This window comes from Salvelinus sp. IW2-2015, linkage group LG4q.1:29 (genome assembly GCF_002910315.2).
Source record: "Salvelinus sp. IW2-2015 linkage group LG4q.1:29, ASM291031v2, whole genome shotgun sequence".
Taxonomy (NCBI): Eukaryota; Metazoa; Chordata; class Actinopteri; order Salmoniformes; family Salmonidae; genus Salvelinus; species Salvelinus sp. IW2-2015.
The window spans coordinates 70,281,744-70,306,698 of NC_036842.1; the positions used below are offsets into that span (position 1 = coordinate 70,281,744).

The following is a 24,955-nucleotide window of genomic DNA, read 5'->3' on the forward strand; positions in this document are numbered from 1 at the left end:
TAAATAGCTATTTTATGTTTGTAAGTGATAAAATTAACTAACAAATATCTGATATTTTGCCATTCTGAGTAATTACTACTTCAGTAAGGATTACTGTACACTTATTCAGTGAACTTGGCTATGCAGTGCATTTGGAAAGTATTCAGACCCCTTCCCTTTTTCCAAATTTTGTGACATTACAGCCGTATTCTAGAATTTAGTAAATAAACATTTTTCTTCATCAATCTACACACAATACCCCATAATGGCAAAGCAAAAATAGTTTTTTATTCGTTTTTTTGCAAATGTATTAAAAATAAAAAAACATAAATATTTTATTTACATAAGTGTTCAGACCATTTACTATGAGACTCAAAATTGAGCTCAGATGCATCGTGTTTCCATTGATTATCCTTGAGATGTTAATACAACTTGATTGGAGTCCACCTGTGGGAAATTCAATTAATTGGACATGATTTGAAAAGGCACACACCTGTCAAAATAAGGTCCCACAGTGGACAGTGCATGTCAGAGGAAAAACCAAGCCATGAGGCAAAAGGAATTGTCCGTAGAACTCAAGATACAGGATTGTGTCGAGACACAGATCTGGGGAAGGGTACCAAAACATTTCTGCAGCATTGAAGGTCCCCAAGAACACAGTGGCCTCCATCATTCTTGAATGGAAGAAGTTTAGAACCACCAAGACTCTTCCTAGAGCTGGCCGTCCGGCCAAACTGAGCAACTAGGGGAGAAGGGCCTTGGTCAGGGAAGTTCCAAGAACCCAGATGGTCACTCTGACAGAGCTCCAGAGTTCCTCTGTGGAGATGGGAGAACCTTCCAGAAGGACAACCATCTCTGCAGCACTCCACCAATCAGGCCTTTATGGTAGAGTGGCCAGACAGAAGCCACTCCTCAGTAAACGGCACATGACAGCCCGCTTGGAGTTTGCCAAAAGGCACCTAAAGGACTCTCAGACCATGAGAAACAAGATTCTCTGGTCTGATGAAACCAAGATTGAACTCTTTGGCCTGAATGTCAAGCGTCAGGCCTGGAGGAAACCAGGCACCGCACATCACATGGCCAACACCATCCCTATGGTGAAGGGTGGTGGGGCAGCATCATGCTGCGGGGATGTTTTTCAGCGGCAGGGACTGGGAAACTAGTCAGGATTGAGGGAAAGATGAACAGAGCAAAGTACAGAGAGTTCCTTGATGAAAACCTGCTCCAGAGCGCTCAGGACCTCAGACTGGGATGAAGGTTCACCTTCCAACAGGACAACGACACTAAGCACACAGCCAAGACAGCGCAGGAGTGGCTTCGGGACAAGTCTCTGAATGTCCTTGAGTTGCCCAGCCAGAGCCCGGACTTGAACCCGATCGAACATCTCTGGAGAGACCTGAAAATAGCTGTGCAGCGATGCTCCCCATCCAACCTGACAGAGCTTGAGAGGATCTGCAGAGAAGAATGGGAGAAACTCCCCAAATACAGGTGTGCCAAGATTGTAGCATTATACACAAGAAGACTCGAGGCTGTAATTGCTGCCAGAGGTGCTTCAACAGAGTGCCGAGTAAAGGGTCTGAATACTTATGTAAATGTGATATTTCAGTTTTTCTAAAAAACTGTTGTTGCTTTCTCATTATGGGGTATTTTTGTGTAGATTGATGAGGGAAAAAACTATGTAATACATTTTAGAATAAGGCTTTGATGGTCTGATCAACACATTGTTTAAGGTAGTGCAAAATATTTGCAATAGATGGAAGCATAAGACCACAAATTAAATTTCATAAGATTCGTTCATTTTTCTTTCTTAATTAAAACATGTATTCTTGCTGTTTAAATTGGCCACATCTTGAGAAAGAGGACAGGGACATGCATTTAATTTAGGTTGGACTCTTTACTGGAGGTTGGCACTTGGCAACCTGACACAATTACTGGAAACTCAAGAGGCTTGCCTTGCATCATTTGTTTACAGAAATGTCCCTTTGTGAGACCTGAACGATGCTGACCTACAGCATTCCACTCTCTGGCAAATGATCATGCAATTTTATCCTGCAAATTAATCCATTCAAGGGAATCAATCTTACCCCAACAAACAAAGATGTCGTTGTGACCTTTTATACAGTACTTTCACATGGTAAATGAGATTGTGCTACTGCTACTCTTGCCATAACAGCCAGTTTTAACATACAATAACATGTTTACATACACCCCTCAAGCAGAGATAATTATTTCCAAGGCAACCTCTAGCCAAAGGAGATGGAAGGATTTCCACCACCCCGGCTGCCTCCACCCAGACACCAACTCCCCTGACAGTAATGACTCCAACATGGAGGATGAGGAGCAGGACCCTGGCGGGAGGCTATGTAAGATGACAGCCACAATATGGACATGCTACAAAGGGAAAATGGGTCAATATAGTGACTAAAGCTATTTTAAGCTTAGTTAGTAATATTAACTATTCCTTATTTTCTCTTCATCTGTATGGCTGTATGGTTACTTAAAAGTTCAAATTGCATTTGTGATTAAAAAGTGTTAAGCGTGGAGTTTGTGGCATGGGCACATTGGAATGACCTATGAGCAAGAGGGCTGGTAAGCCTTGTATCTTACATAGCAAGTGATTCCCCAGCTTTTCCAATGCTGGGTTGTGTTTCTCTTGGATGTGATACAGCAGTGTAATCCAGTTGTTTAAGGCAATCCAGTTCACCTGTTGGATGCTTCAGGAAATACCTTCATCAAAAGACACAGAGGATGGTGTCAGTTGAGTCATCTCTTAAAGGCCTGTCATCCCAAAATACCAGATTAGATCTCTGTTAAATGCCTCTGCTAGTTACAGTAAAGTCTCTTATTATTAGTGTCTGCCAGCACCACAAGGCTTTGTTTTTCTCAACAGGGTAGATCAACTATGGCCAAATATAGACATACAGCACCAGTCACAAGTTTGGACACGCCTACTCATTCCAGGGTTTTTCTTATTTTTACATTGTATGATAATAGTGAAGACATCAAAACTATGAAATAACACATATGGAAACGTAGTAACCAAAAAATTGTTTAACAAATCAAAATAGATTTTATATTTGAGATTCTTCAAAGTAGCCACCCTTTGTCTTGACAGCTTTGCACACTCTTGGCATTCTCTCAACCAGCTTCATGAGGTAGTCACCTGGAATGCATTTCAATTAACAGGAGTGCTTTGTTAAAAGTTAATTTGTGTAATGTATTGCCTTCTTAATGCATTTGAGCCAATCAGTTGTGTTGTGACAAGGTAAGGGTGGTACACAGAAGATAGCCCTATTTGGTAAAAGACCAAGTCCATATTTGTTTTTTGTATTTCACCTTTATTTAACCAGGTATGCCAGTTGAGAACAAGTTCTCATTTACAACTGTGACCTGGCCAAGATAAAGCAAAGCAGTGCGACAAAAACAACAACACAGAGTTACACAAACAAACATACAGTCAATAACACAATAGAAAAATCTATGTACAGTGTGTGCAAATGTAGAAGAGTAGGGAGGTAGGCAATATATAGGCCATAGAGGTAAATAATTACAATTTAGCATTAACACTGGAGTGATAGATGTGCAGATGATGATGATGTGCAAGTAGAGATACTGGGGTGCAAAAGTTTGTTTGTTAACTTGGCTTTCGAAGATTTAAGAAAGGCATGGCAGGATGGATATAGGTCTATAACAGTTTGGGATCCCACTCTGTGTGGGTTTTTGTTTCGATGGCGCTTCAGTCATGTCAGGGAACAGATGAGGGGAGGGGTACATGTCCTACTAAAGCAAACATTTAAGCAAGCGGTATATGTGCATTGCAACTCCCACCGTTTGAATTTGGTTCTGTGCACCGCGGAAAAAGTGTCGGGACATGTCAGTACTTCTTTTGACACAGTAAACCAGCTACACACATTTATGAGTGGATCCCACAGACATGCTGGATTCATAGAAGTACAGAAAGAGTTGCATCCCGATAGACCATGTATCGAGCTAGAAAGATCCACGGATGTACGGTGGAGTTCAAAATCAGGGTCTGTGAGTAAAGTGCTGTTACTGCTAGATGTCATTTTAGAGGTTCTTGCAGATTTTTCAGAGGCTTGTGGACAAACCAAATTAGAAGCTGATGCCCTCTTACAAGAAATCCAGAACAATACGTTTTTATTCCTGTTAGTCACGTTTAGTAAATAGTTTGACACTAGTGATTTTGCTATGAAGGGATTACAAAGCTCTACATTATCTGTGACGGACTGTATTGGTTTAATTGAAATCCTCAAAAGCAGCTTTTTTACGTTCAGAGAACTCAGGGGGAGACTTTGATAAAGTTCTCAAGCTAACTGAAGAGATGATGGTTAAGCGTGATATTAGTAATTGGGACGTGAGCGCATCACGGCAGCGAAAACTGCCTGTAAAATTGGCAGACAGTGTAGTCACAACTTCATTAGGGAAAACATCCAGCATCAAGAGTGACAGTGACCTGAGGCAACTTTGGAACAATATTCTAGACAGACAGATTACCGAGTTAAACTCAAGATTTCAAGGAGACACATGGGATCATGCAAGCGGCAGCCTCCTTTTCCAAAGAATCCCAAACCTGCGGCCTTAAAGAGCAGCTGAAGACCACATGCGATCATTATGCAATATCAATTGAGGATGCTGAATTCACTGTTTTTATTCAGCAATTGAGTTGCAAAATGAACATGGGAAAGAGTGACGTATCCTCCATAATGAGTGTACTTGACAGCTGCCCTGATGATATTTTCCCTAATATAAACTATGTTAAGGATCACTGTCACACTTCCAATGACATCACGCAGTGTGGAGAGACTTTTCTCAACACCAACTAGGATAAAAAAACGTGTTCGCACATCAATGACAAGCGCCCGACTGAACCACTTCAGTTTGCTGTTTTGAGCGTGAACAGACAGATACATTGGATTATGATGAAATCATCACCATATTCAACTCAAAGTCTCGCCGTCTGCGCCTTGTGATGTAGGTCACGCCTTATGATACGTCTACTAAAGGTAAGGTACCTTATAGTACTACTGCCCGCTGTGGTATAAATGGTAACATCAAATATAGACTTGTTTGCCCATCGAGATTAAAGTGCGCCTGAAGATGAGTTTTATGTTGTTGGCAAGTTGGCAACTGGTCTAAAGTTACTATCTTATTTTAATATGCTGGGATATGTAATTATTTGTATATGTAACGAGGTTGCTCCAAGTACTATGCACTAGTATAAAACGATTGTATTACGAAATAATATACGGTGCACATTGCAAAATAAATGTAATAAACAAGTAGAAAAATGCCTATCCAAATTTTTCTAGGCCTATCCACCCCCAAAAAAATCTGGCTACGCCCGTGTTTAGTCCCAGGGTCCTTGGACATAGGCAGGGTCCTTGGACATAGGTAATGTACATAGGTACATACCACTGATCTGTTTGCTGTAACACAAACACTCAATGTTGTTTTGACCTCTACACTGTATAGAACGATCCAGAGGCATACAGTACAGAATTATGAGTCTGAATGGACTCAAAGTGCTAAACTATTACCCTCAACTATTATCCCTCACCTGGACCTGCCAGTTCCCCTATGACAGACACCTATCTGGCCCACTGCTACCCTTAACACCTACTCCCACCTGCAGTGCTACCTCAGCCGCCTCACCTCCAATTCGGCCACCGCCGACTACTGCAAGCTGCGGGTGCATTGCCGCAGCCTGGCCGGCAACGTTGTACATGTGCTGACAGTGACGTCGACGGGAGGAGGGTGGGCGGAGAGGAGTGCCAAGCAGGCGGTGGTGGTGACGGCCGGGGTGCAACCCAGGGAGAACAACAGCTCCTGGTTGATGCAGGGATTCCTGGACTTCCTGCTGGGAGTCGGACGACACCAGGCAGCTGAGGGAGATCTTTGTGTTTAAAGTCACTTATGCACTTTGGGCCTTTTTATCTTTGAAAATAACCAACTATTTCAGTTATGTGTTTGATTGCCATGTGGGATTAATGTTCGTTTTCCATTCAGAATTAGAAACACCTCATAAAGAGACCCCATGATGTTGATTGTTGAGTTGCTCCCTTGCGGACCTGCAGGTGATGCCTATGCTGAACCCAGACAGGGTAGTGGTGGGGAACTACTACTGCTCTCTGGCCGGCAGGGACCTGAACAGGAACTACAAGACTCTGCTGAGGGACTCCTTCCCCTGCGTCTGGCACACCAGGAACATGGTCAATAGGTGAGAGGGGGGAAGTGGGAGGATACTCAAACAGATGTGAGAGAGTCATGCCTCTCTAACCTACGGAGAGGTTTGTATGTTCAGTCTGCCTTCTCTGACCTTGTTGCTATGGTTTCCCCTCTGTCCTTGTTGTTGTCATTGCACCCAAAACTGATGGCTGAGGGGGATGTGGTGCTGTATGGATTTTCACGGTCACAGTCGTAAGAACAATGTCTTCATGTACGACTGTACCAACCGCGATGATGCCACACAATGGCTCCATGAGAGAATCTTCGCTCCCACGATGAGCAAGAACGTCAATGACAAGGTTTGAATCTCATTGAGTTAAAGAAAATCTTGGCCAACGGTAGCTGTGGTCAGAGAGAAGAGAGAGAAGGTATGGATGAGAGAGAAGCTCACTCTTCCTCATTTGTTTAGACTGATTGTGGCTTGTGCATTACCCAAGAACCTCATTTCTAAAGACAGTACGCTCCTGGATCCCCCATCCCACTACTCGCATCGGTGTCATAGGCCATGTGACTCTCTGGCAGGAGGAGGAGTCAGAGAAGGTATGGCTGCCAATTACCCTTCAAGCCCTACTGCATCTTGATAGTTTTGCAGTGTTACTAAAATACTGTTACAGGTACATTTGTCTCAAGGTGTTTTACAACAACCTGGGCCTTGACCTCCCAAACCTGTTCTTAATAGGTTGATGCACTCTGAACATCCCCACCCCATCAAACTTAACAAAAGGCAGATCTGGAGGAGAGGATGGTCGCCAGACTGTCAGGGTCTGCCCCTCCTCACAATAAAGCACCTTTGGAGCTGAGAACCAGGCAGGGAAACACATTGGCAAATTTGACAGACTGCTGATATGAACCCTTGAAGATGGATGGAGACTAGAGGGAGTTTCTGCAACTATTTTGACCATGGGACAATAAAAGGTCTTTTCACACTGCATTGTTCTTAGCCCCGGGCTAGCTTAGCCCCAGGCTTGACTGGCCCTGAGATAGCTTAGCCTATGTTTCAGCATTTGTTAGCCCTGGGCTAAGGATTCACACTTGTATTCCAAAGCCCTGGTTAACGGACAAACACGCGACCAATGTTATAAGGAATTAAACATCTATTAACAGTACTTCCTTTTGCTTCTACTAGCCTTGCATTTGATTTCCAACAGTGATGGTTAGTATATCTGCCTATCCGACATGGGAAACAATGTTTCACTTTTGAAATTCGATCTTGCCCCTGTACAGAGAATGCTGTGCACAAACGAGACATCAACTTTCTGATCCTGGCAAAAACACGTAACAATATTATTAGCATGGATATATCCAATTAAACGTGAGCTCCTGCAAGTCAAACACTGCTCTTAGTCCTGATCTAAGTTGCAGTCTGAACGTGCCTTAACATGTACAGCACATTGCCTTTCAGATGGCTATAGAAATTACATTTATTTTTTGTCTTGATTGTGTTCTTATTGAGTCTTCATGTCGTTGTAAACCTATTTAACCTTTTAACTTTATAATATTTTGTATACATTTCAGTGTCAATTATTTTCCGTTTATCGATTGAAGGCATAATCAGATTGAGTCACTATCTATGCAGTAAATTATCTGTTAGAAAACTACATTCTCAAAATTCAAACTTGGTGTTATTGTAGCATAAACATTGTGAAACAGATACGTCTAAAAACCCAAACCTTTATTGTCTTTACATCTGTACAACAACCCCAAAAAATTATCACTCAAGGCACAAACACATTGTGTTAATGTCTGAACATGGTCCACTGAAAACACAGAGCTGAATTCTAACTTGAGATGCACTTAAGCAACTCAAATTTCTCATAATCAACATCAATAGAAGATTTACACCCGAGTACCTCTGTCTGTGCATGTCAGCTCAGCAGAGCAGTCAGGCTGCCCTCAGCTCCTGAACCCCATCAAACTGTCTGAGGTGGAAGTGGCTCTCTGTGTGTCTGACCATCCCACGTAGAGCCACAAAGCCAGAGAGGGCCTAAGAGAGAAAGGGACTTTGTTAGAACAGACTTTTTTTTACCCCCTTTTCTCCGTGATATCCAAATTGGTAGTTACAGTCTTGTCCCATTGCTGCAACTCCCGTACGGACTCGGGAGAGGCAAAGGTCGAGAACCATGCGTCCGCACTGCTTCTTGACACACTGCTTGCTTAACCTGMAAGCCAGCTGCACCAAACAGCTGGCGACCGAAGTCAGCGTGCATGCGCCTGTCCCGCCACAAGAGCGCGATGGGACAAGGACACCCCGGCTGGACAAACCCTCCCCTAACCCGGATGGCGCTGGGCCAATTGTGCGCCGCCTCATGGGTCTCCCGGTTGCGGCCGGCTGCGACACAGCCTGGGATCAAACCCGGGTCTGTTTATTTTACTTATTTAACCTTTATTTAACCAGGTAGGCAAATTGAGAACACGTTCTCATTTACAATTGCGACCTGGCCAAGATAAAGCAAAGCAGTTCGACACATACAACAACACATAGTTACACATGGAGTAAAACAAACATATAGTCAATAATACAGTGAAAAAAATAAGTCTATATACAATGTGAGCAAGTGAGGTGAGATAAGGGAGGTGAAGGCAAACAAATATATGTATAAATAAATAAAATATAAAAAGGCCATGGAGGCGAAGTGAATACAACACAGCAAGTAAAATAAAAAAATAAAAACACTGGAATGGTTGGTTTGCAGTGGAAGAAAGCGCAAAGTAGAGACAGAAATAATGGGGTGCAAAGGAGCAAAATAAATAAATAAATAAATACAGTAGGTAAAGAGGTAGTTGTTTGGCTAAATTATAGATGGGCTATGTACAGGTGCAGTAATCTATGAGCTGCTCTGACAGCTGGTGCTTAAAGCTAGTGAGGGAGATAAGTGTTTCCAGTTTCAGAGATTTTTGTAGTTCGTTCCAGTCATTGGCAGCAGAGAACTGGAAGGAGAGGCGTCCAAAGGAAGAATTGGTTTTGGGGGTACTAGAGAGATATACCTGCTGGAGCGCGTGCTACAGGTAGGTGCTGCTATGGTGACCAGCGAGCTGAGATAAGGGGGGACTTTACCTAGCAGGGTCTTGTAGATGCCTGGAACAGTGGGTTTGGCGACGAGTATGAAGCGAGGGCCAGCCAACGAGAGTGTACAGGTCGCAGTGGTGGGTAGTATATGGGGCTTTGGTGACAAAACGGATGGCACTGTGATAGACTGCATCCAAATTTATTGAGTAGGGTTTTGGAGGCTATTTTGTAAATGACATCACCGAAGTCGAGGATTGGTAGGATGGTCAGTTTTACAAAGGTATGTTTGGCAGCATGAGTAAAGGATGCTTTGTTGCGGAATAGGAAGCCAATTCTAGATTTGACTTTGGATTGGAGATGTTTGATGTGAGTCTGGAAGGAGAGTTTACAGTCTAACCAGACACCTAGGTATTTGTAGTTGTCCACATATTCTAAGTCAGAGCCGTCCAGATGTGTATGTTGGACAGGCGGGCAGGTGCAGGCAGCGATCGGTAAAGAGCATGCATTTAGTTTTACTTGTATTTAAGAGCAATTGGAGGCCACGGAAGGAGAGTTGTATGGCATTGAAGTCGCCTGGAGGTTTGTTAACACAGTGTCAAAAGAAGGGCCAGAAGTATACAGAATAGTGTCGTCTGCGTAGAGTGGATCAGAGAATCACCAGCAGCAAGAGCGACATCATTGATGTATAAAAGAAGAGAGTCGGTCCAAGAATTGAACCCTGTGGCACCCCCATAGAGACTCGCAGAGGCCCGGACAACAGACCTCCGATTTGACACACTGAACTCGATCAGAGAAGTAGTTGGTGAACCAGGCGAGGCAATCATTAGAGAAACCAAGGCTGTCGAGTCTGCCGATGAGGATGTGGTGATTGACAGAGTCAAAAGCCTTGGCCAGGTCAATGAATACGGCTGACAGTATTGTTTCTATCGATGGCGGTTAAATATCGTTTATGACCTTGAGCGTGGCTGAGGTGCACCCATGACCAGCTCTGAACCCAGATTGCATAGCGGAGAGGTATGGTGGGATTCGAAATGGTCGGTAATCTGTTTGTTGACTTGGCTTTCGAAGACTTAGAAAGGCAGGGTAGGATAGATATAGGTCTGTAGCTGTTAGGGTCAAGAGTGTCCCCCCTTTGAAGAGGGGATAACCGCAGCTGCTTTCCAATCTTTGGGAATCTCAGACGACACGAAAGAGAGGTTGAAGAGGCTAGTAATAGGGGGGCCACAATTTCAGCAGATAGTTTTAGAAAGAAAGGGTCCAGATTATCTAGCCCGGCTGATTTGTAAGGGTCCAGATTTGCAGCTCTTTTAGAACATCAGCTGACTGTATTTGGGAGAAAGAGAAATGGGGAAGGGCTTGGGCGAGTAGCAGAGGGGAGGGCAGTGCTGTTGTCCGGGGTAGGGGTAGCCAGGTGGAAAGCATGGCCAGCCGTAGAAAAATGCTTATTGAAATTCTCAATTATAGTGGATTTGTCGGTGGTGACAGTGTTTCCTATCTTCAGAGGGTTGGAAGCTGGGAGGAGGTGTTCTTATTCTCCATGGACTTTCGGTGTCCCAGAACTTTTTTGAATTTGTGTTGCAGGAAGCAATTTCTGCTTTGAAAAAGCTAGCCTTGGCTGTTCTAACTGCTGTGTATATTGGTTTTCTGGCTTCCCTGAAAGTTGCATATCACGGGGGCTGTTCGATGCTAATGCAGAACGCCATAGGATGTTTTTCTGTTGGTTAAGGGCAGTCAGGTCAGGAGAGAACCAAGGGCTATATCTGTTCCTGGTTCTAAATTTCTTGAATGGGGCATGCTTATTCAATGGTGAGGAAGGCATTTTTAAAAAAATGTCCAGGCATCCTCTACTGACGGGATGAGATCAATATCCTTCCAGGATACCCCGGCAGGTCGATTAGAAAGGCCTGCTCGCTGAAGTGTTTCAGGGAGCGTTTGACAGTGATGAGTGGAGGTCGTTGACCGCTGACCATTACGGATGCAGGCAATGAGGCAGTGATCGCTGAGATCTTGGTTGAAAACAGCAGAGGTGTATTTGGAGGGCAAGTTTGTTAGGATGATATCTATGAGGGTACCGTGTTTTACGAATTGGGGGGTCACTGGTAGGTTCATTGATAATTTGTGTGAGATTGAGGGCATCAAGCTTAGATTGTAGGGTGGCTGGGTGTTTGAGCATGTTCAAATTTAGGTCGCCTAGCAGCACGAGCTCTGAAGATAGATGGGGGGCAATCAGTTCACATATAGTGTCCAGAGCACAGCTGGGGCAGGGGTGGTCTATAGCAGGCGGCAACGGTGAGAGACTTGTTTTTAGAGAGGTGGATTTTTAAAAAGTAGAAGTTCAAATTGTTTGGGACAGACCTGGATAGTAAAACAGAACTCTGCAGGCAATCTTTTGCAGTAGATTGCAACACCGCCCCTTTGGCCGTTCTATCTTGTCTGAAAATCTTGTAATTGGGATGAAAATGTCTGAATTTTTGGTGGTCTTTCTAAGCAGGATTCAGACACGGCTAAACATCCGGGTTGGCAGAGTGTGCTAAAGCAGTGAACAAAACAAACTTGGGAGGAGGCTTCTAATGTTAACATGCATGAAGCCAAGGCTATTACGGTTACAGAAGTCATCAAAAGAGAGCGCTGGGGAATAGGAGTGGAGCTAGGTACTGCAGGGCTGGATTCACCTCTACATCACCAGAGGAACAGAGAGGAGTAGGATAAGGGTACGGCTAAAAGCTATGAGAATTGGTCGTCTAGAGCTACTAGAGCAGAGAGTAAAAGGAAGTTTCTGGGGCGATAAATAGCTTAAAGGAATAATGTACAGACAAAGGTATGGTAGGATGTAATACAGTGGAGGTAAACCTAGGTATTGAGTGATGATGAGAGAGATATTGTCTCTAGAAACATCATTGAAACAGGTGATGTCATCGCATATGTGGGTGGTGGAACTGAGAGGTTGGATATGGTATAGTGAGCAGGGCTAGAGGTACTCTACACGGGAAATAAGCCAATAAACACTAACCAGAACAACAATGGACAAGGCATATTTACATTAAGGAGAGGCATGCTTAATCGAGTGATCAATAAGGGTCCAGTGAGTAGAGGTTGGTTGGGGTCACGGCGATCCAGACAGTAGGCCGGGTAGAGGCTATCGGTAGCAAGATAGCATAGGATGGAGGTCTAATTGTAGATACCTCGTGCGTTTCCGTCGGTAGGTTAGTGGGGTTCCGTGTGGTAGAGGGGATCAATCCAAATTGGCAAAATAMATATAGTGGCCCAYGAAAAAAAWAAWAWWAATAATAATAATAATAATAATTGTCCGATATACTTATTCAGATAGCAGCCGATAAGACAGCTAACGATTAGCGGGCCCCAGATGAGCGTTCAGGTAACGTCGGGACGGGGGTGCCAGTTGGATAACTCCCTCGGGCAGATAACGTCGGCAGTCAGTCGTGAAGGCCCGGTGGGGCTCCGTATCTGCAGCAACAACAAAAAACAAAAACAAAAAAAACGGGTCCGGATAGGTGACTGTAGCCCAGGAATGGCTGATGGAGCTCCTCAGCTAGCTCCGGAATAAATTACGTTTGCTCCGGGATCGACGTAAGCCAATAGACACACGGTTTGCAGCTAGCTAGCTGCGAAATCAAGGTGAAATGTCCAGAGCCTGCGGCTGAAATCCGGTGATGAAGTAGAAGAAAAAGAAAAAAAATCCGGTGATGTGGTAGTGAAAAAGCAGTCCTATATGCTCTGGGTTGATATCGCGCTTGCAGACTGGCAGGTATTGGCCCGAGCTGAAGCTGGCTGGTGTCCGAGTTAAGGGTGAAGACCGCAGCAGTGGCTAACTGACTACTAGCTAGTAGCTAGTTATCTGGCTAGCTTCTGATTGGGGTTACGGTTCTAAAGTATAAAAGAAATAGCAGATCCGTACCACATTGGGTGAGGCGGAATGTATATTCAGTTCCTAAATGGAAAGTGAAATTAAAATATATACGAAATGCATACGAAAAAAAAAACGAGGACTATTTACACGGGACAAGACAAACACACGTCCGACTGCTACGCCATCTTGGAATCCATTGTCTGTAGTGGCGCCTCAAGCACCACGATGCAGTGCCTTAYACCGCTGCGCCACTCGGGAGGCCACAGACACACAACCTTTATACACGACAGAGAAAATAAACCAGGGTTTAAATTACCCCAATGTGGTCAAATTGGACACTAATCTAGTTACCATGGTAAGAACAGGCAACAGGCATGCAACCTCACCTGTGTGAGTATGAACAGGGCCAGAATGAAGTGAACCCCTCTCTCCAGAGGTTGGATCAGAATGGCTTGGTTGAAGAGCTGAAACAGAATCAAAGGAAACTGCAGCAGGAGACTCAGGAGCCAGAAACCAGCCAGCTCAGGGACCTGTCATGAGAGAGAGACCGTAAACAATCACCCAAGACCAGTTCTCTGAGATGTTTTCCAACCATGGGCCAACCCCAGAGGTGTTCTATGGCTTAAAGTGCAACTGCCCATGAAAAACAACTTCTCATTTAGAAAACAATCTGTGGTATTGATATAAGTCTACTGTCAAAATTAACTACATAATGTAAATAGGATCATTTTGGCCATAATGTCAGTCACTTGTGGTCGCAACTACATCAAAACGTAAATGAAAGTTGGGTTTGTTTCAAKCCTGCCCACATGCTCACAGCTGGCAGCACACAAGTAATCATCAAAAATCGTAATGCCTGTGGTAAGTTTGGGTTGACTTTGGATATACCTATGCGGCTAGTTAGGGACTATCTGTAAATTACACAATGTACATGGGACAATATGTTAAAATTCCAATAGCTCCTAATTTCAATTACTTAAAAATCTCCAACTATAAATTGTAGAAATTCATATACAAATATTGAAAGCATTTAATGAGAAAAGTAAAAGGTGTGCAACATGAACATCGTCTCATTTACATTAGTAATTTATTGACAGTCCCTAACTAGCCCCAGAAATAGGCTATCAAAAATGTATTTATAAAGTCCTTTTTACATCAGCCGATGTAACAAAGTGCTATACAGAACCCCAGCCTAAACCCCAAACAGCAAGCAATGCAGATGTAGAAGCACGGCTATCCAAACCAATTTTGCCAGGGTTGCACACCAGCTGGATGAAGCAAATTGCCTTAATAATTTGCCTAACACACACGAGACACCCATATTAAACCGGGTCGGTATAATTTGTGGACCCTCCCAACAGGAATCTGTTCCAAAAACGTTGTAAATAACAAGGTTGCCAACAAACAACGCATATGAAGTTGTATAGTGGCAGATTAAGATACCGGGTAGGGAGTGGGCAATGTAATTACGTTTTTTTTCACTCACCACGTTTACTCCGAAAAATGTCTGTCCTCACTCTTGTAGCCTATGGACAAACATTAAGAATAAGCTACGTGGTGAGTTGATGCCTATTCGGCAGCTAGTTAGCTAGGTGAATTGATCATGCTACTTTGTATGCGTTGTTTGTTGGAATCCTTGTACTTTACAAAGTGTTTCTAACAGATTCCTGTTGGAAGGTTCCACAAATTATACCCACTCTATTAAACCATACCCTGAAACCAACTCACTTTTGAATTCAGTCAAGGCCACACAAATTCCTTAATGAACCAAATCTAAAACGAGGCCAAATCAGGAAGTGCAGTCGCCCTTTAATAATTAAGGATACGGTGAAAGTGTGTGTGTGTGTGTGTGTGTGTGTGTGTGTGTGTGTGTGTGTGTGTGTGTGTACCTTCTCTTGCAAATTTCCTGCATAGCCTAGGTAGAGTCTGATAGCCTCTACAAGAGTCATCAGGATGAGGATGGTGATGAGGATGAACTTATAGTAATCAGGAAGGGCTGGATACTGAAACAATATGAAAAAAAGGCAAAGGGGTTTATTTAGATACTGGTTACAGTTAGGTACATAGAGTATGCGTGCATCTAAATTCTAGAGGTGAGTTACCTTGAGGTGCAGCATCACCACCTCGCTGATCCACCACAGTGGGAAAAAACACATGTTGAAGAACAGTGACATCTGGAGAGGCAGGCTGGAGACAACCTCACTGTCTGGGAACGTAAAACAATAGGGTTCACGTTCTTTCCGTATCCTACTTGCTAGTAAGCTAGTTAGTATATAACCTATACACGGCCGGGCCAACAGATGTAAATAATATCTGCCTGGTACCTATGGATAATGGGGTGGCAATGGCTTGTCTAGCTACAGTACTAGCTGAGACAAGCGCTAGCTAGCGCTTCAGTTACCAATCCATGCAAGTTTCCACTCACTGTGCCCCAAAAACGTGACATGATCTTCGGGAGATGGTTGAGTACGACTCTGATCAACAAACACAGTTCTGGAAAAGTGTCCTAAACGTCTTCTGATCGGTTCTGGAAGCTCCATGCGAATTGCAAAGATGCTCCTGTGCTAGCAAGACAGCGGTTTAGAAAGTCATGCCTGCCAGCAACAAAACACGGTTCCCTTGGTCACATAGGAAATCTCGCGTTCTGCCCAAAATCTCGCGACCCAAATGTGCCTCCTTTCATCGTTTCCTTTCCTTCATGACCAGTGGTCATACATTGATATCAAAATGATGACTGATTCAGCAGACCTCCACAATTTCCCAAATCTCTGTAAATCTACTTATCAAGACAGTCCTATCAATTTCAAATCAAACATTTTCCCCAACTGTTGCGCAGCGGTCTAAGGCACTGCATCTCAGTGCTAGAGGCGTCACTACAGACCCTGGTTCGATTCCAGGCTGTATCACAACCAACCGTAATTGGGAGTCCCATAAGGCGAAGCACAATTTGGCCCAGCATTGGCCGGGGTAGGCCGTCATTGTAAATAAGAATTTGTTCTTAACTGACTTGCCTAGTTAAATAAAGATTAAACAAATAAAATAAAACATTTAATTTAGCCTGGTCTCAGATTGTTTTGTGCTTTTGCCTAATCCTTTTTTGGGGGGAGGGCCGAGTTCAAAACAACTGAAGATTTTTTTTTTTTTGTCAAATCATGAAGTCAGTGATCTTCAGGGTAGGGAGATGGCGGAAGAAAAGAAGAACATCAAGAAGAAGCAACTGCTTTACAAGTGGGATGCACTGTTGAGTGCTACATCCCAAGGGGTCGTGCTGATTGTACGGAGATTGTGACAGCCGGTTAAATGGTGTTCCTTGACAAGGCAAGAACAAGATGTATGTCAAGAGAAGTGCAATGTTATCATAAAGAGACTTATACTTGGAATACGGAGGAGGAATGGAGGGGATCTTTTGGCTGATCCATTTGGGGTTTCAGGGTGAGTGAAAATATACTTGTGTGCTGTGGAATCGGTGAGGGTAACCAGAAGTGGTCTTCTGATAATTGTTTGTGTTTCTGCTGGTCAGAGGGAGCATGTGCTCCGTGTTTAACGAATGGGGGCAAGAGATGTGAATTGTTCTGCTCTCAAGAAAAGGGCACCATTGAAAGAAGTGATTACTGGGTTAGTGGTAAATGTGAAAGCTGACCAACTGAAGGGGAAGATTCTCTGTGTTTGTGATGCTCGTCGTTTGGAGCGACGCAGACAGGGTGGCGTGTGTGGAGAAACAGAAGAGTCATTGTCTGTTCTTTTGAGTTTTGATGTTGAGTCTTTGCCCGACAAAGTGATGTTAGGAAAAATAAGTTATCCTCTACGAGCTTTTGTGCCGAATACATTACGTTGTTACATGTGTCAAGTTTATGAGCATGTGGCAGCAGTGTGTAGGAGGGAGGTTCCTAGGTGTGAGACGTGTGCAGAAGGGCATGAGACAAAGGAATATGTAGCATTGGGGAAAGTAGTGGTCTGTGTTAATTGTAGGGGTGCCTATGGGGCTGGGGATCAGAAATGTCCCGTGTGAGAGATGCATGTTGAGGTTTCCAGGGTTAGAGTAGTGCAGAAGTTGTCATATGCTGAGGCAGTGAAGAAAGTTTATGAAGATGGGTCAAGGGGGAGGGATCCTGAGAGGAGTGTTGTGAGTAGTAGATCTGTACCAGTACAGAGGGATAAACCGACAAGTGATACATGTTTCAGTAAGATTMAATTTTTGGCCTTTATAGCAATGGTTATCAACTGTACTGCAGGGATGGAACGTAAGTCACAGAAAAAAGAGGTTGTGGTGGCAGCTGCAGAGAGGTATTTGGGTGTGCGAGACATCAGAAGAGTTATAGGGTGTGTTAAGTGGTGGTGTCCCATCCTTTCAGGCTGTTGGCCTAGCGTATGGTTATTTTTCATTTTTTGTATTTTTTTGTGAGTGTAGTGTTAGATGGTAGGGTGTTTATTTCTATATTCTTTTTGTATTTTTTTTTCAAGCAAAGTATAAGGGAGTCTAGTAGGTGGCGGTAATGCAACATTTATTGGATGCCAACCGCCATTAAACCTCATCGAAGAAGAAGAGATGGCGGAAGCAGAAGGGTCGTTTGAAGCTGAATGTCACGTTCCTGACCTGTTTTCTCTTGTTTTGTATGTGTTTAGTTGGTCAGGACGTGAGCTGGGTGGGAATTCTATGTTGTGTGTCTAGTTTGTCTGTTTCTATGTCAGCCTAGTGTGGGTTCTCAATCAGAGGCAGATGGTAGTCGTTGTCTCTGATTGAGACTCATATATAGGAGGCTTGTTTTGTGTTGGGTGTTTTGTGGGTGTTTGTTTCCTGTGTTAGCGTTTGGGCCACACAGGACTGTTGCAGGTTAGTCACGTTTGTTGTTTTGTTTATTTGTAGTGTTTGTTGGTTTGCCATTAAAATCATGAATACCTCCTACTCCGCATCTTGGTCCGATCCATGCTCCTCCTCGTCTGAGGAGGAGAACGACATTGACAGCCGTTACACTGAAAGCACGTCAAGTACAGTTAGCGAGGAAGATGAGTGGACAACYGTCCAAGAATGGAACAAAAAGGGCAAAAATTGTTGTGGAAAATTAGTCTAATGAATCATTGCTTGTTGGACAACGTTTGGATAAGGATGTTTATTATTTTATTTTATTTTATTTTGAAGGATGGTGAAGAAGGTGTTGGGAAAAGTGGATGCAGTCAAAGTAACCAGAAATGGTATGGTGTTGATATCGTGTGTATCTGAAGAGCAAAAGGAGCGTGCATTGTGGCTCGCGGAATTGTCGAAGCATGAAGTGAACAGCTTTGATTTTCAGAGCAGAGCACCGGTAAAAGGTGTTATCTCTGGTGTCCCGTTGTAATGGCTTCCGTCGGTAGAAGGAGAGGAGGACCAAAGCGCAGCGTGGTATGTATCCATATTTATTAGAATACTTTTTCAATAATGAACAAAACAATAAACAGACGAAAACCCAACGAAGCTACAGTCCCGAACTAGAGAACACAAAAACAGATGAACGCAAGAACAGGAACAATCACCCCCGGCTCTGGCGCTGGACGTGGCCCCCACCCCACCATAGTTAATCCCCGCTTCCCTGGCCTCCTCGGAATGGCGCCTCTGGACAGAGGGGCAGCTCCGGACTGAGAGGCAGCTCCGGACTGAGGGGCAGCTCCGGACTGAAGGGCAGCTCATGACTGAAGGGCAGCTCATGACTGAGGGGCAGCTCATGACTGAGGGGCAGCTCATGACTGAGGGATAGCTCATGACTGAGGGGTAGCTCCGGACTGAAGGGCAGCTCATGACTGAGAAGTAGGTCATGACTGAGGGGTAGCTCATGACTGAGGGGTAGGTCAAGACTGAGGGATAGCTCATGATGGAGGGGTAGCTCATGACTGAGGGGTAGTTCATGATTGAAGGGCAGCTCATGACTGAGGGGTAGCTCATGGCTGAATGGCAGCTCAGGCGGCTCCTGACTGGCGCGCGGCTCAGGCGGCTCCTGACTGGCGCGCGGCTCAGGCGGCTCCTGACTGGCGGGCGGCTCAGGCGGCTCCTGACTGGCGGGTGGCTCAGGCGGCTCCTGACTGGCGGGCGGCTCTGGCGGCTCCTGACTGGCGGGCGGCTCTGACGGCTCCTGACTGAGGGGCGGCTCTGGCGGCTCCTGACTGGCGGGCGGCTCTGGCGGCTCCTGACTGGCGGGCGGCTCTGGCGGCTCCTGACTGACGGACGGCTCTGAAGGCTCAGGACAGACGGGCGGCTTTGAAGGCTCAGGACAGACGGGCGGCTTTGAAGGCTTAGGATAGACGGGCGGCTCAGACGGCGCTGGGCAGACGGGCAGCGCAGGCGGCGCTGGGCAGACGGACAGCTCAGATGGTGCTGGGCAGACGGGCAGCGCAGGCGGCGCTGGGTAGACGGGCACACCTGTAGGGAGGAGACGGAGAGACAGCCTGGTGCGTGGGGCTGCCACAGGACCCACCAGGCTGGGGAGACCTACAGGAGGCTTGGTGTTAGGAGGAGGCACCTGAAGGACCGGGCTGTGGGGGAGCACTGGAGCTCTGGTGCGCAGCCTTGGCACCACTCCCCCAGGCTGGAATACTACTCTAGCCCGGACCCTCCAGAGTGCAGGCACAGGTTGAACCGGGCTGTGGGTGAGCACTGGAGATCTAGTGCCTACTACACGCACCTCTCCCTTAGYCTCCACTCCCACATTTGCCCGGCACGAGCGGAGCGCAGGCATAGGACGCACTGCACCCTCCCAGCGCCCCGGAGACCCAGCACGCAGAGCCGGCGCAGGATACCCTGGACCGAAACGGCGTACTGGAGACCAGACACGCTGAGCAGGCACACTACGCCCTGGCTGGATGCCCACACTCACATMACACTTTCGGGGGGCTGCCCTATAGCGCACCGGGCTATGGGCACGCACTGGCGACACCGTGCGCTTAACCGCATAACGCGGTGCCTGACCAGTAACGCGCTGCTTATAATAAGCACGAGGAGTGAGCTCAGGTCTGCTACCTGGCTTAGCCACACTCCCCGTGTGCCCCCCCCAAAAACAATTCTGGGGCTGCCTCTCGTACCTGTCGCACTGCCGTGCTGCCTCCTCATATCGCCGCCGCTCAGCTTTCGCTCGGCGATATGAGGAGGCAGCACGGCAGTGCGACAGGTACGAGAGGCAGCCCCATAATTGTTTTTGGGGGGGAACACGGGGAGTGTGGCTAAGCCAGGCTTTGGGGCGGCGATATTCCCCAGCCTGTGCCCAGGGTCCTTCTCCGTTTAAAATCTCCTCCCATGTCCAGGAGTCCTGAGATTTCGGCCGCTGCTGCTGTTGCTTTCCGTTACCACGCTGCTTGGTCCTTTTGTGGTGGGTGATTCTGTAATGGCTTCCGTCGGTAGAAGGAGAGGAGGACCAAAGCGCAGCGTGGTATGTATCCATATTTATTAGAATACTTTTTCAATAATGAACAAAACAATAAACAGACGAAAACCCAACGAAGCTACAGTCCCGAACTAGAGAACACAAAAACAGATGAACGCAAGAACAGGAACAATCACCCACAAACCAACAGTGAAAACAGGCTACCTTAATATGGTTCCCAATCAGAGACAACGTAAAACACCTGCCTCTGATTGAGAACCATATCAGGCCAATAAGACAAACCTAAACAAAGAAACACATAACGTAGACGACACCCACCCAGCTCACGCCCTGACCAACTAAACAAAGGCTAAACAAAGGAAATAAGGTCAGGAACGTGACACCCGTTGGACATTGATAATCAATATCTTAGGTTAAAAATTACAGGAGTAGTTCATGCATGACACTTGACAAGTATGGAGAATGGGAAAAAATAGAAACGTTTATCTGTATATTTGATGTTTGATGAGTATTTACTACCATATGTAAAGTTTGGATATATAAGATACGCCGTAAGAGCGTTCGTGCAAAACCCGATGCAATGCAAGAAGTGTAAAAAGTTTGGCCATGTGTCAAGTGTTTGCAGACAGAAAGAATATGTTATTGATGAGTCTGTGAATGTAAAATGTTGCAACTGTGGTGGGGTTCATATTTCCGAATTCCCTGAGTGCCCTGTTAGGGTGAAAGAGGTTGAGGGGTCAAGGATCAGGGCTGTACAGCAAAWCTCCTATGTGGAGGCGGTGAAGAGAGTTAAAGGGAAAGGAGGCCAAAGTTCTGAAGAAGATATGGTGGTGGATGCACCACAACCAGTTGCCAATGTTATATGTCAAGTGATCTGGATACACCTATTGTGAAGAAGGTGGATTTTGTAGCATTTATAGCCACAGTTATTAATTGTACTGCACAAGTGTCCAAGAAGCTGGACATCATTATATCTGCAGCTGAGAAGTTTTTGGGCCTCCCAAGATTTAACGGCAGAAGCACTACAAGGACTACTGTCGCCAGGAAATGTCCCGCCATCACAGGATCCTTCTGAGCCTGTGAAGGGGCTTTATTAAAACAGAAAAGCAGGCTGATTTACTTTAATTAACATTTTGTTACTGATAGTTTGTATGGATTCTTTTTTTTTWACCCTTTTTGGATCCTTAATATCCACCTGTACAGTAGGTGGTGGAATGCACATATAGTTAATGCCAACACCGTTACACCAAACAAGAAGAAGAAGTGATCTTCAGGACGGAAAGTCGGAGCTCTAGAAAGAGGCCCGAGTTCTTGAGTTGGGTGACTGTTCAAATCGAGTTCAGAGTTGTTTTGAATGCACTGAATTCGGAAGTATGAGAATTTTGAGTTCCCAGTTGTTTTGAACGTGGCAATAGTCCGCCATAGTGGACATGTCATAATACCCATAAAACCTAGCGGTCACACACGGAAATGTTTCCAATCTCTTTCCACCATTCATTTTTCACATAGTGAATTATACAAACACTTCAAATTAAGTATGTGTTTGGTGTAGGCTTACCTTGGTGTGATGTTTTGATAACCATGTAATTCTCTGTCTGCCAAATTGAGTTTTAGCAATATATTCGTCTCAATTTACAAAATGCTAATTAGCATTTTGAGAAGACCTCAGCAAGACTACAAATTCCTGCAGGAAGCTCCTGCAAGTCATCTCTAGCCGACACTGTCAGCTACCAGTCACCAGCGCGATCTGAGAGACCTGTACCCAATCCATGATGAATCCATTTGCTGTATTAAAATTAATTGAATAAAATGTTGAACTTCTTCCGTCCCCTTTCTCTGTCTTAGCTAGCCACTGACTACGATTCAGCTAGTTAGCAGAGCAGGAGATCAGTAGATGTTTTTACAGTATGTCGACTTTGGTGTCTATTTCAGACATGGCATTTTTCAAAGAAGAGCAAAAGAGCATTAAAGACCACTATAAGTCTGGCCATGTGGAGAAGTGCAGCTGTAGTAAGGGACAATTTGCCGGTTTTGTCAGGGCCAGCATGAGGGTTAAGTTTATCCTGTGTCTGTGTAGCTATTAAGTTAAGTTTGAGCATCTTAGCAATACAATGTGTTCTATACAGCTGTCAACATTCTACAAGGAAAGAGCCACTTATTCGATCATATAATCATTAACCAGATTACCCCGGATACCAGACTTCGATGAGTTATAACTCAGTTCTAGAATGGTGTCATTGATGAGAATGAATCAAAAAATCTATTGACATTCAGAATTGAATTTGTTTAGACATCCATCCTGTATTGTAGTTGCATAACCAGAGAAAAATCTTCAAAGACACAATGTTTGTTTATTCAGTGGTACATGCATTCACACAGTCTTGATTTACAGGATCCTTCCCACTATATCAGGGGTACTCAACTCTTACCATACGAGGTCTGGCGCCTGCTGGTTTTCCTTTCTACCTGATAATTAATTGCACCCACCTGGTGTGAGAAACAATGAGAGAATGCAGTGGAACTGGCTTCAAGGTCCAGAGTTGAGTTTGAGGGCACTATATGATTGATACAGTGCATTTGGAAAGTATTCAGACCCCTTGACTTTTTTCACATTTTGTTACGTTAAAAGCCTTATTCTAAAAATGATTAAATACATTTGTTCCCTCATCAATCTACACACAATACCCCATAATGACAAGCAAAAACAGGTTTTTAGACATTTTTGCAAATGTATTAATAATAAAAAACAGAAATACCTTCTTTACCTAAGTATTCAGACCCTTTGCTATGAGACTCAAAATTGAGCTTAAGTGCATCCTATTTCCATTGACCATCCTTGAGATGTTTCTACAACTTGATTGGAGTCCACCTGTGGTAAATTCAGTTGATTGGACATTATTTGGAAAGACACACACATGTCTATAAAGGTCCATCAGTTGACAAAAACCAAGCAATGGCCTCCATCATTCTTAAATGGAAGAAGTTTGGAAACACCAAGACCCTTCCTAGAGTTGGCAGCCAGGCCAAATTGAGCAATCGGGGGAGAAGGGCCTTGGTCAGGGGGGTGACCAAGAACCCAAACTCTAGAGTTCCTTTGTGGAGATGGGAGAACCTTCCAGAAGGACAACCATCTCTGCAGCACTCCACCCATAAGGCCTTTATGGTAGAGTGGCCAGATGGAAGCCCCTCCTCAGTAAAAGGCACATGACAGCCCGCTTGGAGTTTGCCAAAAGTCAGCTAAACAAGATTCTCTGGTCTGATGAAACCAATATTGAACTCTTTGGCCTGAATGCCAAGCGTCACATCTGGAGGAAACCTGGCAACATCCCTACTGTGAAGCATGGTGGTGGCAGCATCATGCTGTGAGGATGTTTTTCAGAGACAGGGACTGGGAGACTAGTCAGGATCGAGGGAAAGATGATCAGAGCAAAGTACAGAGAGATCCTTGATGAAAACCTGCTCCAGAGCGCTCAGGACCTCAGACTGGGGCGAAGGTTCACCTTCCAACAGGACAACAAGCCTATGCACACAGCTAAGACAATGCAGGAGTGGCTTCGGGACAAGTCTCTGAATGTCCTTGAGTGGCCCAGCCAGAGCCCGGACTTGAACCTGATCGAACATCTCTGGAGAGACCTGAAAATAGCTGTGCAGCAACGCTCCCCACCCAACCTGACAGAGCTTGAGAGGATCTGCAGAGAAGAATGGGAGAAACACCCCAAATATAGGTGTGCCAAGCTTGTAGCGTCATACCCAAGAAGACTCGAGGCTGTAATCGCTGCCAAAGGTTCTTCAACAAGTACTGTGTAAAGGGTCTGAATACGTATGTAAATGTGATATTTCCGTTTTTTTTAAACGTGTTATTGCTTTGTCATTATGGGTTATTGATGAGAGGAAAAAAACATTTATTCCATTTTAGAATAAGGCTGTGGCGTAACAAAATGTGGATAAAGTCAAGGGGTCTGAATACTTTCTGAATGCACTGTATGTCAATTAAATTAAATGGGAAAACTGCACTTGTCCTCGTGAAAATTACAGTTGACTAAATATTCTACAGCTGTAATGTCATCAATCAAATCAAACTTTATTTATATAGCACATTTCTTACAACAAATGCATTTCAAGGTGTTCAAAGTCATGCATTGAAAGGCATGTGGCACTTAACATCCTTCCTCTTGGCAGGTGACCAGGGGATTCTTTCTACCACATGCAAATGCTTTCGTGGAGCTCATAAGTGTAGCCATGCAGCGTATTTTGGCAGTTCACAATATCGACCGTACGGATGTGGAATGCATGTGGAGGAAGACAGCCATGCCCAACCAGGTGCAGTCAGTGGAGGATATGTACCCGGCTGAAGACTACAACCCTCTTGTAACGGCAGCCTTCCCTCTCTTCACTAGAAGAGGGGGTATAACAGGGATCAGACCAACACGCAGCGTAGCCAGTGCTCAACATGTTTAATACGAACGATAAACGTGAACACTTAACAAATACAAAATAATAAATGTGGCA

At 44.8% G+C, this 24,955-nt stretch overlaps 1 protein-coding gene across 3 annotated transcripts; it reads right to left on the bottom strand.

The window, feature by feature from the left end:
• Positions 1–1,800: 1,800 nt before the first annotated feature.
• Positions 1,801–15,731, bottom strand: tmem17 (transmembrane protein 17). Of its 3 annotated transcripts, none has more exons than XM_023985553.2 (6): positions 15,526–15,731; positions 15,203–15,306; positions 14,990–15,103; positions 13,487–13,630; positions 8,076–8,209; positions 1,801–2,706 (listed from the first exon to the last, which is right to left on the bottom strand). In XM_023985553.2, the coding sequence occupies exons 1-5, from the start codon at positions 15,638–15,640 to the stop codon at positions 8,108–8,110; spliced, it is 579 nt and encodes a 192-aa protein (XP_023841321.1). In that variant the 5' UTR covers positions 15,641–15,731; the 3' UTR covers positions 1,801–2,706; positions 8,076–8,107. The 3 variants fall into 3 exon arrangements, with proteins under 3 accessions (XP_023841321.1, XP_070299182.1, XP_023841319.1); XM_070443081.1 differs by lacking the exon at positions 1,801–2,706 and adding an exon at positions 3,225–6,567; XM_023985551.2 differs by lacking the exon at positions 1,801–2,706 and having other exon boundaries at positions 7,877–8,209.
• Positions 15,732–24,955: the final 9,224 nt, after the last annotated feature.